Below are 17,301 nucleotides of genomic sequence, written 5' to 3' on the forward strand. Positions count from 1 at the left end.
CAGCCTGGCCTTGAGCACTGCCAGGGATGGGGCAGCCACAGCTGCTCTGGGCAACCTGTGCCAGTGCCTCACCACCCTCAAGGAAAGAATTTCTTTCTAACACCTAATATCACACTCTGTTTAAGATGAGAAATTAGCAGCTTTGAGCTATAAAAGCAGGCTCTTTTCATGTTTTTGGTAAATTTGGCAGCTATTTTGAATATTTTAGATTTACCAAAATGTTTTCCATTTCGAACACAGCTTCGAAGAAGACAGCCTTCTCTGTTTTTTAAAGCAAGTGTATATTAAGCTCAAAGTAGCAGCTTTTACTGTTAAATATTCTTAAACACAGCAGACTTCAAAAAAAGTTGTTTGCTGGATGCAGTTAGATAAAGTGATAAGAATTTCTTTAAATAATTCCTCCTTTCCTCACTAACATGGAAATATAATTCCACAAGAAGCACCTCCATCTCAGTAGCCTTTCATGGCAAAGAACCATTGTTGAAGGCATTGCTGAAACATATCAAAAGGAAAAAGGACACCTGCCTTCCCTTTCCTTTTTAATATTTTATATATGTATGTATGCATATATAATAATTTCCAGTTTGAAGAGCTGACAAACAATTACAGAATCATTATAGTACATGTTAACTAGTATAGTAACAGCACCTAAAGGAAGAATCACGGAATGGTTGCAGTTGGAAGCAGCCTCCAAAGGTCATCTGGTCCAACCACCCTGCTCAAGCAGGGCTACCTAAAGCCACTTGCCCAGGACCATGTCCAGACAGCTTTTGAATATCTCCAAGGATGGAGACTCCACAACCAGTCTCGCCAACCTCTGCCAGTGCTCAAATCACCCTCATAGTAAAACGTGTTTCCCGATGTTCAGAGGGAACCTCCTGTGCCTTGGTTTGTGCCCATTGCCTCTGCCTGTCACTGGGTACCACTGAAAAAAGCCTGGCTCCATCTTCTTTTCACTCTCCCTTCAGGTACCTATATACATCAATCAGATCTCCTGAGCCTTCAAAGATAAGGGCTAAACAGCCCCAGCTCTCCCAGCCTTTCCTCACAGGAGAGGTGCTCCTGTCCCTTAATCATCTTTGTGGCCCTTCCTCAGACTCTCCAGTATGTCCACGTCTCTCTTGTGCTGAGGAGCCCAGGACTGGACACAGCACTCCAGGTGTGGCCTCACCAGGGCTGAGTACAGGCGAAAGATCGCCTCTCTTGACCTGCTGGCAATACTTTGTCTAATGTGGCCCAGGATACCAGTTCCCTTCTTTGCTGCAAGGGCACTTTGCTGGCTCATGTTCAACTCATTCCACCAGGACGCTCAGGTCCTTTTCTGGCAAGCTGCTTTCCAGCCGGACAGCCCCCGGCACATACTGCTGCCTGGGGTTGTTTCTCCCCAGCTGCAGGACCTCGCATTTCCTGCTGAACTTCACAGGGTTCTTGTCAGCCCATTTCTCCAGCCTGTTTTGGTCCCTCTGGATGGCAGCATAACCGTTTGGCATGTGAGCCACTCTTCCCAGTTGTGTGTCACCCACAAACTTGCTAAGGGTGCACTCTGCCCCATCATCCAGATCGCTAGTGAAGATATTAGAGAGGGCTGGACCCAGCATTGACCCCTGGAATACACTGCTAGCTACTGGCCTCCAACTAAATTTCGTGCCACTGATCACCTCCCTCTGGGCCCAGCCACTCAGCCATTGGGGATTTCTCCATAATGGTGCCTTGTAGGCACTTCCTTGCTTACATGCAGGTGCTGGAAGTGGAAAGTTCTACCCAACACTGTCGTGGGAAGCAAGGTTAAAAGGAAAGAAAACACAAGCCACTCAGAATGAAAGACAGATGCAGAAAATCATAAGGTGAAAGGCTTTGAGAAAGCTGTTTGTATTTGAAAATTTCAGAATCAGATAATTTCTAAAAATATTTAAGTAAAATTATTCATTTATGCAAATGCATTAACCCAGGAAGAGCCAAAAACTAAAAACAAACATCCAGTATGAAGACTTTCTTTACAATAAAAATTCTTCTAGGAAGTATATTAAATATGACAAGAGGGGAAAAAAAGCATCTCACAATTTATATTCAAGGGCATCACATTTTAGAACAATGTCTTAGCCATTAATCATTTACAAACGATTCACAAAGAAATTAAATATGCTATTCCATAAGAGAATAATGTAATTTACAGTTTAGATGTAAGGCTTCACCATAACATCTCATACCCTTCACCTGGCTCTTTGCATACCCAAGTTGAGTGATCTGTACTTACTCTCCTGCCGGAGCAACACAGCACGGTGGTCCTCAAAAACACAGGTAGTGTTCAGGTTTACTTTGGAAGGTTAAAGAAAAAAAGTATTACTAGTAAGCTTCACAATAAAAGCAAATGAAAAGCTAGGAGAAATAGATTAAGTTATATTTGCTAGTCCTAGGATTCAGGGAATGGAATAAATTACACCTTGTGAAAAAAAAGTATCTAGCTACTAGTTATGCCATCGTATTATTAGTCATTGTGCACAACTGGGACACCACAACTCCAAATCACAGACCAGAAACACAGTGCTTCCTTTAAACAAAGTACGTAACTTCTGTATGAAAAAAGTTGGGGAAAAAACCATGAGAAGTATCCATCTCCATAGCTATCATATGCATAAGAACTATTTGCTTTAGAGAGCTCCAGTTTATTCAAAACACTGAACGTAATACTGATGACAATAACATCCCTTAGTCTCCTTAGGGATCAAGTACAAATCAGAGAAAAACCCTGTCCCAAAACACTCAATTTCAATCACAAAACATTGTCAGAAATCTCGTATTTGCAACACAGTTACCTGGTGTTGCAGTTAACATATTAATCTGCAGACAACAGTCACAAGTACTTACTAAAAATACAGATATGTTTCCTAAAAGTAAAGTGAAGCTTTATTTAGATGACAAAGCTTTTATAATAGTGCACGGTGCAAATTTTCAGTATGAAGACATTCAGAAGATTTGCTGCTCAAAGAGGATCTTTTCAAACCCTGGTGGAGGTGTGTGATAAAATTCACTGAACTGACAATCCAGAATGGCACTGTCATCAACTGCAGAAAAGAACCAAACAGAGGGAATTAGATAAGGAATACTTACAGTTTGATCCTCTATTACACCATCTTACTAGATTATATACTATGCTCAAACCATGAAGAATATTCTCAAACACATCCACTACATACATACAATACAATTAAAAGAAATCTCTTCAACAAATTTGCTAAAGCCCTACACATGACGGCAAATCATCTCTCTCTTCTGTTGTTTACTTTAGTTGGTAATTGTCCTTGGTGAAGTCAATGAGAACACTACCTCTGACTTCACTGGGAGTGTTAGCAGGGCTTCAGGTAATTCCCTCCAAATCTTCTCCTCCATTTCTCTGGAAATCTACAGATTAAGGACACTACCAGATACATGCTGAAGGGCTGTCACCTCCTCAGCTGCGTACCTTTCTGTCCACTTCCTCATTCTGCTGGAGTGTCAGCTATCTGCAATGACTTCTCTGGAGGTTTACAAGGTTTCAGATGTCTGCAGTGGTTGGTGTCAGACCATCTGTTTTAGCGTATGCTCCAAAAAGAGCTTCTTTGACTGCCTCTAAGTTGGAAGTTAATGATTTTTTACAATACTTCTCCCAGTTTTAGAGCCCTTGCATAATCTGAGACACAAGTGTTACTACCTTCAATGTAGAATACAAACTGCTGAGCATTTTCAGAGCAAAGCTTTCATGTACTGCATTAGCAAACTGAAATACCCAACCAGTCAGAAAAGCCAGGTATCTTTCAAAGACAACTTCCAAGGCAAACCTGGTACTCTAGCAACATCAGGTGAAAACAGAAAAGCTTCATCTCCATATTTTGGTTTGGAATTTAGATATCTGAGAGCCAAGGTAGGAATTTTTCCCTCCTAGGCTCAGATAAAACTCCTATCAGTGTATCTGTACAGTTCTGTAGTACTTACGCAGTGTTTGTATCTCAGTTCCGCAAGAGCGCCCAAGGTATAGCTGCTGTAGGGAACAACCTTTAAGTCCGTTTTTCTGTTTTACGTTCTCAAGCTTGACACCGTGTTTGCCTGCTCTATCATGATTCTTTTAAAAAGATACCTACAGTTGCAGTTTGAATTATGGACAGGGTAAATGCTTAAGAAACTCTTTTCTCTATGGTAAAATCCCTTCTCATGGCTAGAAGTTCACATTAAATTAAGGACATTTATAGTTTATACCAAGTAAGTACCACACGAAAGCAATTTGCAGGCTTCGATTGTTATAGCTACATGTAGGAGACATGATAATTATGACGAAATTATGCCTGCTTGTGGAAGATGACAATAAGAGCCTGGCAATAAAAAAGTCACTGCATTCCTCAGGCACAGAACTTCTTTAGTCAGAGAAAAAGATGATTTACAGTAGGCTAACATGCCACCAAATGTTTTCTGAAAGCAACGTGTATTCTTCATGTTATGTAACACTATTTCCAAAATATAGGGAAGATGCAACAATCAACTATCACACAGCAGCTCTCCTCCCGCTGCTCAGGAAGCTTTTGGCACCAGGAGATCCTGCAGTGCTACAGGGCAGCACTGTCTGCCACAACATTTTACCAGCGCCATCACGTGGCCTAAGAACACATCACAGTATGACTATGTAAAACAATTGCCACTCTAGTAGCTTAGAAAGCTGTAATTTGTCAGCTACATTTATAGGCTTCAGAGGCTCTACAACACATCTATAATATTTTCTTCCCGTTCATAAAACTCAGTATTACAAATTTATCAAGATATAAACGGAAACATGCCAACAGTTCATTAGGAACCAACCACGAAATGAAACAATTATCCACATCATATAGCTAATGGTATCTCAAGAGCAAAACGATTTTGCAAGAGGCTACTGCTTAGATGAAGCTCACACAGGAATAAACTGGACATGGGTTAGGTATAATACTGGGAATCCAATGAGCAGTTATCATTTGCTGGAAATTACAGGCCAGCCCAGGGTGTAGTGTTGATTATGCACTGAGCCAAGGGCAATGCTGCCTTTCAGATGAGACGTTAAACAGAATTCTAACTACTTGGGAACTCCAAAACGATCACCAAGTTCTGGAAGAGTAAATCATTAACACATGTCTTGGCCAAATTCCACCTTCCATAATTCATCAATTGTTCCTTAAACTGCCTATGCAGGGATTAATTGGATATGGTATTTGTTTCTTGTTCAAAACTGCTGTGTTGTATTGATGGTTGCTGGCACAACAGCTACCACAACTGCTGAGTTTCAGAATTGGGCACCAATTTCATACGGCAGCAAAGAGCTGTACCACTATATAGCAAAAGCAGGAATACATTAAAGTTATGACTTCCATAATAGAATATAAACAGCAATTCAGTATCTACTTGTATTTAACACTGAATGCATTTATAAAGTATGTGAAATTAACAGGCATAAATACCAAGCTTCAGAGATAAATCAGATTAGCCCACAAGTCTACATAAGTTTGAATTTGTTGTTTTTCTTTTTCTCATCTGTTTCACAGGTTTTTCACCTTGCAATTTTTAGACCAAGTGCAGTAACTGCCCAGCTGGTTGGATGCAGACACTGTAAGCTGTCAGTAAACAGCACTTCTTTTCACCATTAAGCATTAAAAATTAGGTGAAAATATACTTTTGTATTTTCATGCAATTTGTACATTTGGCAAAATGTAGTTGCCAAAAATAAATGATTGATGCGTCTTCCATTTAAGCAAGAATACATAGCTCACAAGACAGACTTGGTACAAAAATACTGTCCATACTGTGAAACAGTGAAAATCTCTGACTTACCATAGACCACTGGATAGACAGTCCCTCGGATTCCTGAAGCTGGACAATGCATGTTCTTCCCATTTAAATATACATTTAATTCTACATGGTCATATGTAATACCCTACAAAGTACAGAAAATTAACAAAAAAGCATCAACAAGTTTATACATGTAAGATTGCTACTTAATTTAGCTTTCTTAGCCACAGGCAAATTTTAACACCATTATGCAAACCACAGCATCCTAGAAAACCTCACTTGAAATATTCCTGCAAAGGACTAGAAGTTAATAAATGACCGGTAACATTTGTATTTTCAAATAGTCAGGATTCCTTAACGCTCATACAATTTGGATGCATCACAGTACTGCACACTGCATCCTACCAAGTTTAGAAAACAAATTTCCAAACTACTCTTCACCATGTTAAAGAAACACAAAGTTTATCATGATTTTAAATATTAAGCAGTTTGCAGTCTTCTTGTTTATACCTCCTCATGGAAATAAACTTAATTCAGAGCGTCACTATTTATTAAAGTTATATGTCCATACTTCCATATGGAAACCTCTCTCAGGTCATTCACTCTGCCAGCAGCAACAGACCATGGTTTCATACAGAATGCCATAAATATGCTGACTGCAGAGCAGAAAGCAAATGCTAACAAGGTAATAAGTTACTTATTTGTTAGCTAAATCATTTTTCTCACTGTTTTGGTATGGCTGAGTGTGACAATTTGTGCTGTCATTCAGTACTTCAGCAACCTAATGGCAGAACAAAATAAATTGAAACTTTTGAAAACTGGGGAGTTAGAAGTAACACATCAGCTACTTTTTTGTGAGTAGTTGAAGCTGTTCAGATGACACAGGTTGACCAAACCCTGAAACAGTCTGCAACTGTCCAAAAAAACAATTTCAGAAGGGGATTAGAAAAATAATAATAGTACCTGAGGGCAAAGGATGGAGTAGTCAACCTTAGCTCTTTGGGGCTTCTAAAGATGAAATTTCTAACCGCTGTTACATAGAGGCAAGGTTACCCAGCAAGAAAAAGTAGTGATGATAAATGGTCTCAATTTTGTTGCATTGCTCCCATGTATTTTTGAAAATACATCTCTAACAGGACATTAAGAAAATTACAGGAATAAAACACAACCCTTTGTTCAAAGTCACTTAAAGATGTTTTGAGAAACCTGGAATAGTAAGATACCAAAAAATCTTAAGATTCTCCATTTGTTCTCAATTCTTAAATAATTTTCCCAGTGAGCATTACTCCCCTTCCCCACTTACTAACTCTCCTTCCCTACAAAAGTTTGACTAAAAATACAATTCATTTATCATCCAGGACCTGTCTTTGCTCAGCTCTGTCCTTCTAATCATTAACCAGTTAGCTACAGGATCTTGAGCTCCGCTGGGTATGGTGCATAGCTATGTAATGCATTCCAAGACATTATTTGTTCAGGGAGGTCCTATCTCAAACAGTGTAGGATCCTTGTTGTGGGAGTTATCCGTCAGGCAGATACTGCAACCAAGCATGAGAGGCTACTTTTCAAACATTGGTGAAGTCTCTTCCTCATTCAGAAACGTATCAATGCTGAGAATGAAGTCCACAGATATGCAGGCTGCTGATCCATTCAAACACAACAGGAGTTGGTATCAGCACTTTCCAAACTGGGAGATGCAAACTGAACAATTTGACTGAAACAGTCAGCCTGACCACAGAGTTGTAAATAAGAGGAATCCAGGGGAGTAAAGAAGGCTTAAGAAACTCACCACCACATCACCCTCCTGAGGAAGGTTGTTTGCTGGTAGTCTATTTTTCTCCTCATTATTATAGTAGAGAGCTCCATCATTTCTCATCACCAGGCTATGGACATCTCGACCAAGCGGAATTTGATTCAAGTTTGCTTTCTGGGTTGCAACTCCAATACCCCAAATCCCTAAAACGTGCCATTAACAGGGCAAGAAAAAAAACATTAGTTTGAAGACTATTTTACTGAAGCAGAATAGCATAAAGAATGTGTTTTTAGCTAGTGCCATAGCAGTACTAGTAGTAAGTATCTCTTGGAAATACCAAGACTATTGTGGGTTATCCCTGCTAGGAAGCTAAGCACCACCCAGCCATTCACTCGCTTCCCCCACAGGCCCAGTGGGACAGAGGAAGAGGAAAGGAAAAGTAAACCCAAGAAAACCTGTGGGTAAAGACAGAAAGTGCTTAATTAGCAAAGGAGAAAACTTCAGAAAACTTTCCAATAGTCAGGGTGACCCCACAGATGATCCCTAATAGACTGTGCAGGGACACTTCTGGGAATTGAAGTTTTAACTTAAGTGATCTACAGTTCTCCTGCCTTGGGGCACAGGAATAAAGACACGGCTCATAGGGACCAGGAGTATTAATTTCCTGTGTTTCTCAAGTATAAGAACATGGATACTGTATCTGTGTGAATAATGACCATGTATGAACAACAGCTGTGGGGGATTCTTCCCCCAACATAAAGGATACCGAAATGGTCAAGTTAAGACTGATCTGGGGTTTACATATAGTTCAAAACTAAACAACCAGTTTGACTGCAAAGTGTTTTGGACAGATTTGTGTTCATGCTGCCTGTATTCCAATTCAACTGAACGCAAACAACCCTTACCCAAAAAGCACCAGCTTCACGCTCCAGCTGGTATCATATGGCCTGTCTCTGGACTAACACTTCTTTCCCTAAGTGTGTAAGTGTGTAGGGATATAGGTGGAGGGAAGAAGAGCTTCATTTTCACAGTGTATGTTGTTTTTAAAAATGCATGTCTGATTTTTCATGTTAGAATACAGGCAAAACTGGAGTGCACTCTACTACTGAAGCTGACTATTAGTAAAAGTATAATGCTTCCAAATTTCATTCACTTTCAGCTGCTTTGCATTATATTTGTGCAAAACAAATAAAACAGGGTGTTGAAAGACTCCTCCTGGTAAGGCAGTGTCAGAGTAAGTGCCACACTTACTTGATTTGAACAGCAAAGTTTAACACAAGGAGTGTTACCCTTGCTTGGGCAAACACAGTGCATATTAAAAGCAAATGAAGGTAGACAAATAGCTACAAATATTGCTGGATAAACTGCATTGCTTAAAAAAAACCCAACTTCATACCTACAGTGTTTTATGTGGTCATAAGCATTTATTTACCAAAAAACTTTCCTACAGTATGCTAACTGAAAAACATGCACATAACAGCATACAAAATAATACAGTGGTTTAGTATTTCCACTCCTTTAGTAATATACTTACCACTCTCAAATATTTAAGAGCCACAATTAAAAAAATATATTAATTTCCTTCTACACAACGACACCTATAAAACTCTCCGATGTTCACAAGTTCAAGGATGAAATTAGAAAGATGCATGTGCTCGGTATTTGAGATATGACCACCAGCAGACAATCTGACATACCTTCCAAGTTTAAAGTTGTACATTTTTGCTGACTAACCTGTGGACTGGATTTTAAACTCAAAATAGCTCTTGTTCTGATGCAAAGGTGCATTGGCCAAGCAGCCTCCTGTGCCACATATTCTTCTGCCATTTTTAACAATGACAACATCTGTCCCTGCAAGAAGAAAAAAACCCCGCAAAATATCAAAACATTTTTAGAAGTCCAGAAGCAGACTTTAACAGTCCTAAACATTGAGAACAGTTTTTGTTCTTTCTGCCCCAAGTAAGAGCTTCATTAGTCTGTTGAGAATGATGATGACAGGTGACACTTTGAAGTAAGAAAAGCAAAGCTGTTTACAGGCCAGTTCATCTTTCAGATAGGGTTTATTAATTTTAAATCTATACGCTGCTCTAATTTAGTCTCTTGCATTTTATGGCTCCATGTCAATTACAACCTTTGCTCAACCACATCAGAAGCATAACTTACAATTCAGTCAGAAAGGGTTCACTGCGAGACCACAGCCCTGTACCCTGTCTCTACACACTGGAGAAAAAATGTTCGGCAAAGGGAAGGAAAGACACATTGGGTAGAAACTTTTGATGGAATTGAAAGGTGTTTAATTATTCCCTGAAAAAATCCTTTTATTAGAAACATGCCTACCAATACAGGGAGAAAAAAATCCTTTGCTAAGTTTTCCTCCTCCAGTGGAAGACTTCATCTTTAGGCCCTGTTGTCATGGTCAAGATCATGAGACACAGTCAAAACCCACTGATAAAATCGAATAAAAACAGACTAGCAATTGTGCTTGAGCACTAGATTCTGGTTCAACCACACTGCTTTCCTCCTAGCTCTTTCCCTGGCTCTGCTGCAGCTGGCCCAGACCACTTCTCTGCTCCACAAAGCCCAGGCACGGTTTTGTGGATAGCTCGTCCTGAGGATGACACTCGAAGAGCGGTATGGACAAGGCTCTGTATGGCTCGGCTCCCTCTGAGCCTTCACCGCCAGAACTCACCTCCCCTGCTCGGAGCCACCATCCCTCGCCTCAGCTGACCGACACCCGCGGCGTCCCTCAGACACCCCCCGACACTGAGCCACACCTCCCCACGCTCATTCTGCCGATGAGCGTCAACAGAATTTAAACCAAAGGGACATTTCTTTTCCTGAAAACTGCCAAATCCTTCTAAAGAAGCAGTCAAAAAGCGACTTTGCCAGCGCGTTTCACCGAGGAGAGGATAAACTCCAGGGGCAGGCGCACATTCCCCCCGGGCAGGCAGGGCTACACCGTATGAAACCCGTCAGCTCCGCCTTCAAGCCTCCCTCCCACAGCGCCCGGGGACGCGCACCCCCGCCCGCCCCTCACGGGCGACCCCCTGCCGCGCCCCGGGGCTGCGGCCTCCCCGCGGGGAGGCGCCCGCGCCGCCACCGCCCCTCAGCCTCCGCCCGCCCCCCGGCCCCGGCCTGGCACGGGTGGGCTGGCGGCGGGGGGAGGGCAGCCGGGCCGCCCCGCTTACCCATGCGCTGCGTGTCGAGATGCACCGCCGGCATCTCCTTCAGCGGGATGTGGCCGGCGCCTCCATCCCTGCACCACGAGAAGCAGCAGAACACGGAGGCGGCCATGACTGGCCGGAGCCCGCCGCGCCGCGCAGACGCAACGGCGGGCGGCGGGGCAGGCGGGGGGCGCGGGCGGGCACAGCGCCCCCTGGCGGGCGGGAGGTGGAGCCGCGCGGCGGAGCGGGGGGCGCCCCGGCCCCGCTGCCCGCCCCGGCGCGACGTGGCGGGGGGCGGTGGGACATGGCGGGCAGCGCCCTGTGGCGCGCCGCTCGGCCCCGGGCGTGTCGTGAAACCGAGTAGTCTCAAAAGAAAATCACATTAAAACCCCATCTTCCCTCAGGAAGTGAAAATTTAAATTAAAACGAGAGCAGCCGGAAACCTGCGCCTTCTCCGGAGCTGAGGAGCTGGGTCTGAACGTGGCGGTGGCCTGAGGCGGCAGCGTGCTCGGCCGGCAGCGCGCAGCCACAGAAAGGACAATACACGTGTATATATTTTTATATAAAAGGGAAAATTTATGTACATACATATTTTAAAAAAAGGCGAAAGGGATCACGGTGGGCAGGTGGTAGGTATCACACCAACAAACTCCACAGTGCTGGGCCATGTGGGAAGAGACTCCTTTGTGGAAATTTACTGGTCAGTTATTCCTGGCTCCAAGTAACAAGGAACCTATTTATCTTCTGCCTTTTTTTTTTTTTTCCCTTCCCCCTTGTTTTTTTTTAATTCTTTCTTGGAAAAGGCAGGAGAGACAGGGCTCCTTGAAGCAAAAGGTTCACGCAGCCGGGCCCAGCCAGGGTCTCTCCGCCTGCCCGCGCGGCGCCTGCTCCTTGTGGGTTGCCCTTTCTCCTCGTATTCCAGAGCTGTCCGGCTACTGAGTCTTAACTGAAGTTTTTGGATCCTGTTTGCTTACAGAGTATTTTCTAATCTGTTCAAAAGCTTTGGTAGAGTGTTTTCCTGATTTACTCAGGACCAGGCGAATCCTGCTGTAAAGAATGCTACAGTGAAAATCCAGCATCCTATTATTACCATTTTTTTGCAAAGCACACTTCAAGACCAGCTCTGTGTCCCTTTCATAGAGGCAGAATGCCACATAATTTAAAAAGCTGTGGCTTGACTCGTGGCCTTTGGGTTACGCAAGTGTTTCTTTGGCAAAAACCTTAGAGCTGTCCCTGCAGCACACAGCATCCAGAACAGGGGCCACAAACCGGGCTCCAACAAATATAGTAGTAAATAGTAATAACATGGCTATAGAAGCCCACCTGTACCTACTTCACATTTTTATTTATCTACAGAAAAATATCCAATAAATGCTGTGCCATGAACTGCTGCTCTAAAATATTTTGCAGACAGCAGATAATTTCAATACTTGTATTTAAAGGCTTATTTATCTGCCCACCAATTTGAGATTAAATGGTTTCTCATGATTTTCAGCTGGTGTCTTATTTTGTGGTATTTCACCTAGAAAGCCCTCTTAGCATTTTATTACAGTATATAATATGATGCAACTAATATAACCCATGCAGTACAAAGTTATTTGTTGGGGTGGGGTGTTTAAGGGGTTAAACAGATATTAAAAATCCCACGTTAGAAGAAATCTTCATAGCCAGAAATACTTTATTGGTCTGGATGGGCTGCATCAGTCACATCCTTTACTTGAAACATGAGGTGGAATGCTGTCTTTCTCAAAATTGTACCTAAACCCAATCTGATTTTAAGAGCAGCTTTAAAGTATGCTTCCTTTCTTTTATTGGACTTACTGTTACAGCCCATAAACATTTGGGGTCAAGAGCTCACTTCCTTAAAATATGCCAAATGGGATTAGTCTTGAACTTCTAAGAAGTAAATATTAGATGGAAACTGATGTTTGTTTATTTTGTACAGAGGGCATCGTGATTCTCCTTGGTAGCTTGTTGTTCACATAATTAGTCCCATTTAAGTCACTGCGGGATTTTTATTGTCTGTCACACGCTGTGGGTTTATTACAGTAAATGCTAAAAGACAAATGTTAATATAGTTAAAAAAAAATAAAAGAAAGCAACTCAGAAAAAGATTCAACCTCCAAATGATTCCCCATCTCATTTTTTTTCTCTGAGCCCCAGTGAGTCCCTTCTTCCCCAAAATGAGCACTGGGAATACAAACACATCTCGCCACATGAAGTCAGCTTTGCCAGATCAGTTGAACTCGAGGGGATGGGGCTTTGGGGAGCAGTGGTTGGAGCTGGGAGCTTCCTGCCAGTTTCCTGCTCCGCTAATTTCTTTACTTGAGAGGCTGGCTTTACAGGCCAACAGACTGCACCACGTGTTGGGTGAAGTGCACGCCACAGCTTGGGAAAGTTCCTGGTGCTGCTTTGGAGCACGTTGACTCCAGTGGCTATGTGCTTGGCAGGCAGGAAGCCTCAGGGGACCAAGGTCAGTGCAGCTCTCCTCCCTGCGCCCATCTTGCCTCCCTCCAGGTGCAGAAAGTGCCTGCTGAGCACCTGACAAACAGCTGGTGACAGCTCGGTGTCACAATGGGTTGTGCAGGAACAGCGGCAAAGATGTACTCGTGCCCTGAGCGAAGGCTTTGGCACCAGACAAAATCAAGCAGATAATGCTGGTCTGGTGGAAGTAAGGCAAAAGTCATCTGGTCAGCTGGTAAGAAACATGGCTTATTCGTATGCTTTTCTTAGAGAGTGAGGTGAGTGATTGCAGCAGGATAGTGCTGTATTTGTAAATGTGCTTGTCAGCCTGTTCAGAGATATTCGAACACTAATGTTTTTACAGTGCACAAAGAACTGCCCCAAGAAAATGAAGATTGGGCTCCAATATTTAGAACTAGAATCGTGCTTGGTAATGAAGGGTTAATTCAGCTTTTGCCTTTCTTGAAAGTGCATTTCTTTCACTGGGGAGGCCAAGTATTTAGGACCCTCCCACAGTGGAAGGAAAATTAATGCTCAGCATGCCTAAACATGTTTGTTGCTCTGGGGTTTTAACTTTGTTTCCTTGAACAGTAGCAGCAGAGACATTTTGTCTGGGAACCATGTTAGAACAGGAAAATGACCAGTCCCATCCATTTCACAAATGCAGGCGTATTTGGAGGTCCTGCTGAAAGAAAATGATGGTCGTTGACTTGTTTTCTTCTCTAGCTCAGGGTTTCCTTCACAAAATACCACTATCTCTCATTAGCCCTGCAAAGTAGATATACTGGCTGCAGACAAGTATGTTTCAGAAAGATTCCCTGATACCGCCAAATCCATGGGAGGGAGGGGAACTCTCTCCCGTTGTTACAGCATGTAACACAACACAGCTAATCAGTTCTCAGAAATACAATTCCTGTTTGCCTGGCTAGTAAAAACTGCTGGAACTTGCTTCTCTGCTGCCACAAGCTTTGTGGAGGCATTTACACCTGTGAAAGCCAATTTAAAAAGTAGTTATTAAATATGCTGGAATGGATTTAGTAACATCTCCATGCAACTTGCACAGAAGTAAATGATGGTGCAGGACTGGAAAATCAAGGTTTGTTTATTGAAAGCAGTCCTTCCACTCCCAGGGTCAGGCCTGTGGTTTGGAAGATGATACAGACAAGGTCTCAGATGAAAAACAGGTTGTGCTTGTACTTTTGAAATATTCATTATAATGTGTTCTTGTGAGGATTAATGTTCTGTAGGATGTATTCTGTTTTATACAGTTTGTCTCACACTTGCCAAATCATAGAAGAAATTGTATAAGAAAATTAATTTTGTTTCTCATTCTATTTACTTTTGAGGTCACTTCTCCTTTCCTTTTTATGCAATATAAGCAAAACCTAGTAGAGCAGAGATTTGATCTATGGGCAATCACAAACCTCATTAAAACTGACAGGCATGCTGTCCATGCTTTGTTCAGGAAAGAGCAATTAAGTTCTTTTATGGCGTAAGACAGCTGAAAACTCGGAACTGCTGCCCACGGCACAGGGTTGCGTGGCCAAGTGCTGAGATGAGGTGACTTGTATGAGCAAGCACTAATTTGGGGAAAGTCAGAGAGATTTCTCTAGGGACTGCTTGCAAACGCGGCAGCAAGAGCATAGATTGGTTGCAGCTGTGTTTGCCTGTGTGCATGTCCAGGACCGGAAACACCACGCGAGAGCCAGCAGACAGTGGGAGAAGCAGTGGTGTATGGCCCTGAGAAAAAGCCAAGGGACAGCTTCTTCTGGGCAAGCATCCTGGCTAGAGCAGCAAACTTGGACTGCCGCACAGTACTCCCTCCCATTGGCTTCCTCTGTGTGCAAGGAAATGGGACGTGGCTGTACATTCTTTGTAAATAAATAGGATTATGCTAAGGAGCTAACTGAATTCATCGATTTCCACCCTTCCACCCCTCCTTGCAGGAGAATGTGGCAGAGTGCTGAATATTAGTTAACTGTCTGGGTCAAAGTTCTGAATGTAAACCTATAGAGCTTTTTAGTACTGCTAAAATAGTCATTGAAGATCCTGTAGTTATCGAGGCAATCTCTGATATTCAGACCTCAAAGCAGCAGTTGATCATTTCAGTCGCTGATGATCCTTCATGGATTTTTCATGCCTGGTATTTCTACAATGCATATTAAAAGTAGCTTTTATGGAACAATAACAAGAAATGGCTTTCTTTGATCCCTTGTTTAGAGTTTTTAATATAGTCCAGATGCATCTGTTGAGAATAAATGTGGTCAGATACGGTAAATTGTGAAACATTTATACATGACTAAGGTGTTTGATACATGTTTTGAATAGTTTCTTATTTGTGTTACCTTACAGCATCTTCTTACCAAGCTTCTATTGGCATCAAAGCTCTTGCAGATTTATTTCCATATTTAGGTCCCCACACTGACTACATCATAGATTGTCCCTCTCCATTTGAGGGTATGCTTACACCAGCTGAATAAAGCAGTGTGCTTGAAGAAGTCACTGTCCCAGCACCAGAGTGTACTCTGTGTGTGCTCTGACACCTCAGCAATGGGATGTGAAGTCTTAACCTCCTTCAGCGGGAAGTAAAAGGCAGACTTGCAGCCGAGGATTAAACTGGAAGATGCCCTCAACTCACCTCTTTTCCTTGGTGTTTCACCCTAGGAGACAATTACAGTCTGACAGGTCTTTGGCAGCATGGCTTCAGAGAAGCCTTACTGATGGGGAATACAAACCGGGGGGGGGGGGGGGGGGGGGGGGGTGTGCGGGGTGCGGGAAAGAAGCTGCTTTTAACTCCAGCTACATTTATCGATCAGTTTTGTGTTAGACAACTTCTCCGGCACAGTGCAGGAGGTGCCTGAGGCTCAGAATGAGCAGCTGGTGTGGCCGAAGGGCAATGCTGTGTTACTTTTGGCAGCAGTGCCGGCAATAGCTGGCTGGAAGCATTTGTGAAATTACAGCCTGTGAGAGTACTTCTGGTTTATGCTGACATGTGTGCAGGCTGCCACCGAAACAGGCCCTCTCGCTGGCTCATCCTGGCACTGGTGTTCATTCAGCTGTGGGATCAGCTGGCTGCCAAAATTGATCCTGCTGAAAACTTTTTTTTTTTTTTCAGATGGATTAGCTTTCAGCTCTGTTGGCAAGCAGATCTAGCCTAACATGTGGCCACATGAATGTCAGAGCCAGCGGAGGCATCAGGAAAGCATGACTAAGGGAAGGGAAAAGGGAGGAATTATCTCTTTTGCCAGTAGCACAGTCTCGGCTTGGCTTAGCATCCCCCATGAATCTACCTCTCAGGGTAAAATTACCTGTTACAGCTTGAATCACATTAATGGCTTGTTTCCACAGAAAGGAAAAAATCTTGTTCCTCTTTTCCTCACTCCTTTGATGTTAGACCTGGTGATTGTCTAATCTTGCACTGAACAAACTGGTTTAACTTGTTGAATCAGCATCCTGGCAAAGAAAAGGGAATAGCAGTTCTGCTGGCTTAGAGGGTTGAATCAGCTCGGTAGAGCATCTGCCAAGGCTGGTGGAGCTGGTACAGGATAGGAGGGCAGCAGCAGTCAGCTCTGAGGTCACTGACTGAACCACAGCATACAGTTGCAGTCTCAGAAATCTTCTGTCATAACATTAGTAGAAGAACCATGATCTGAGTTCTCTCTGTAGTTTAAAGATGACAACAGGTGCTATTTCTTTGTCTTACAACAAACGTGGTGTTTGTCTCAGAAAGCTGGAATTTGCCACTATTTTGTAATTGCTTTCAAACTCCTACCTTGTATTTTCAACCCTCCCATGGGTAAATGACATTTATCCTAATACTTCCCTTCAAGCTGGGCCGCCTCTCCTTTGAGCCTTGATTTCCCCTGGGTTTGTTCCCTTATTAAATAGGGAAATATTGCCACAGAATTACTAATGCTCTTTTCCATCAGCCAGAATGTTTCTCTGAAGCTTCAACAAATGGCCTCTGATGCTACTTGGTGCGTCAGATGCAGGAACACCAGCTCGGAACCAAACTGCGATTGAAAAACCTCTATAAACAACAGAGTTAAAAGAGTATAGGAAAATGGACTCACATGTGTGCAAAAAAGTTGGTTTTGTGCAACTCTATCAGTCAGATAGAAGTGGTAAAATGCCCAAATT

General features: G+C 42.9%; 1 protein-coding gene across 1 annotated transcript; it reads right to left on the reverse strand.

Moving 5' to 3' along the window:
- Window positions 1-1,840: 1,840 nt before the first annotated feature.
- SPRYD7 (SPRY domain containing 7) lies at window positions 1,841-10,888 on the reverse strand. The gene is made up of 5 exons (XM_055802545.1): window positions 10,723-10,888; window positions 9,269-9,385; window positions 7,571-7,737; window positions 5,827-5,929; window positions 1,841-3,062 (listed from the first exon to the last, which is right to left on the reverse strand). The coding sequence occupies exons 1-5, from the start codon at window positions 10,826-10,828 to the stop codon at window positions 2,965-2,967; spliced, it is 591 nt and encodes a 196-aa protein (XP_055658520.1). The 5' UTR covers window positions 10,829-10,888; the 3' UTR covers window positions 1,841-2,964.
- Window positions 10,889-17,301: the final 6,413 nt, after the last annotated feature.

This window comes from Falco peregrinus, chromosome 4, assembly GCF_023634155.1.
Source record: "Falco peregrinus isolate bFalPer1 chromosome 4, bFalPer1.pri, whole genome shotgun sequence".
In the NCBI taxonomy this organism is placed as follows: Eukaryota; Metazoa; Chordata; class Aves; order Falconiformes; family Falconidae; genus Falco; species Falco peregrinus.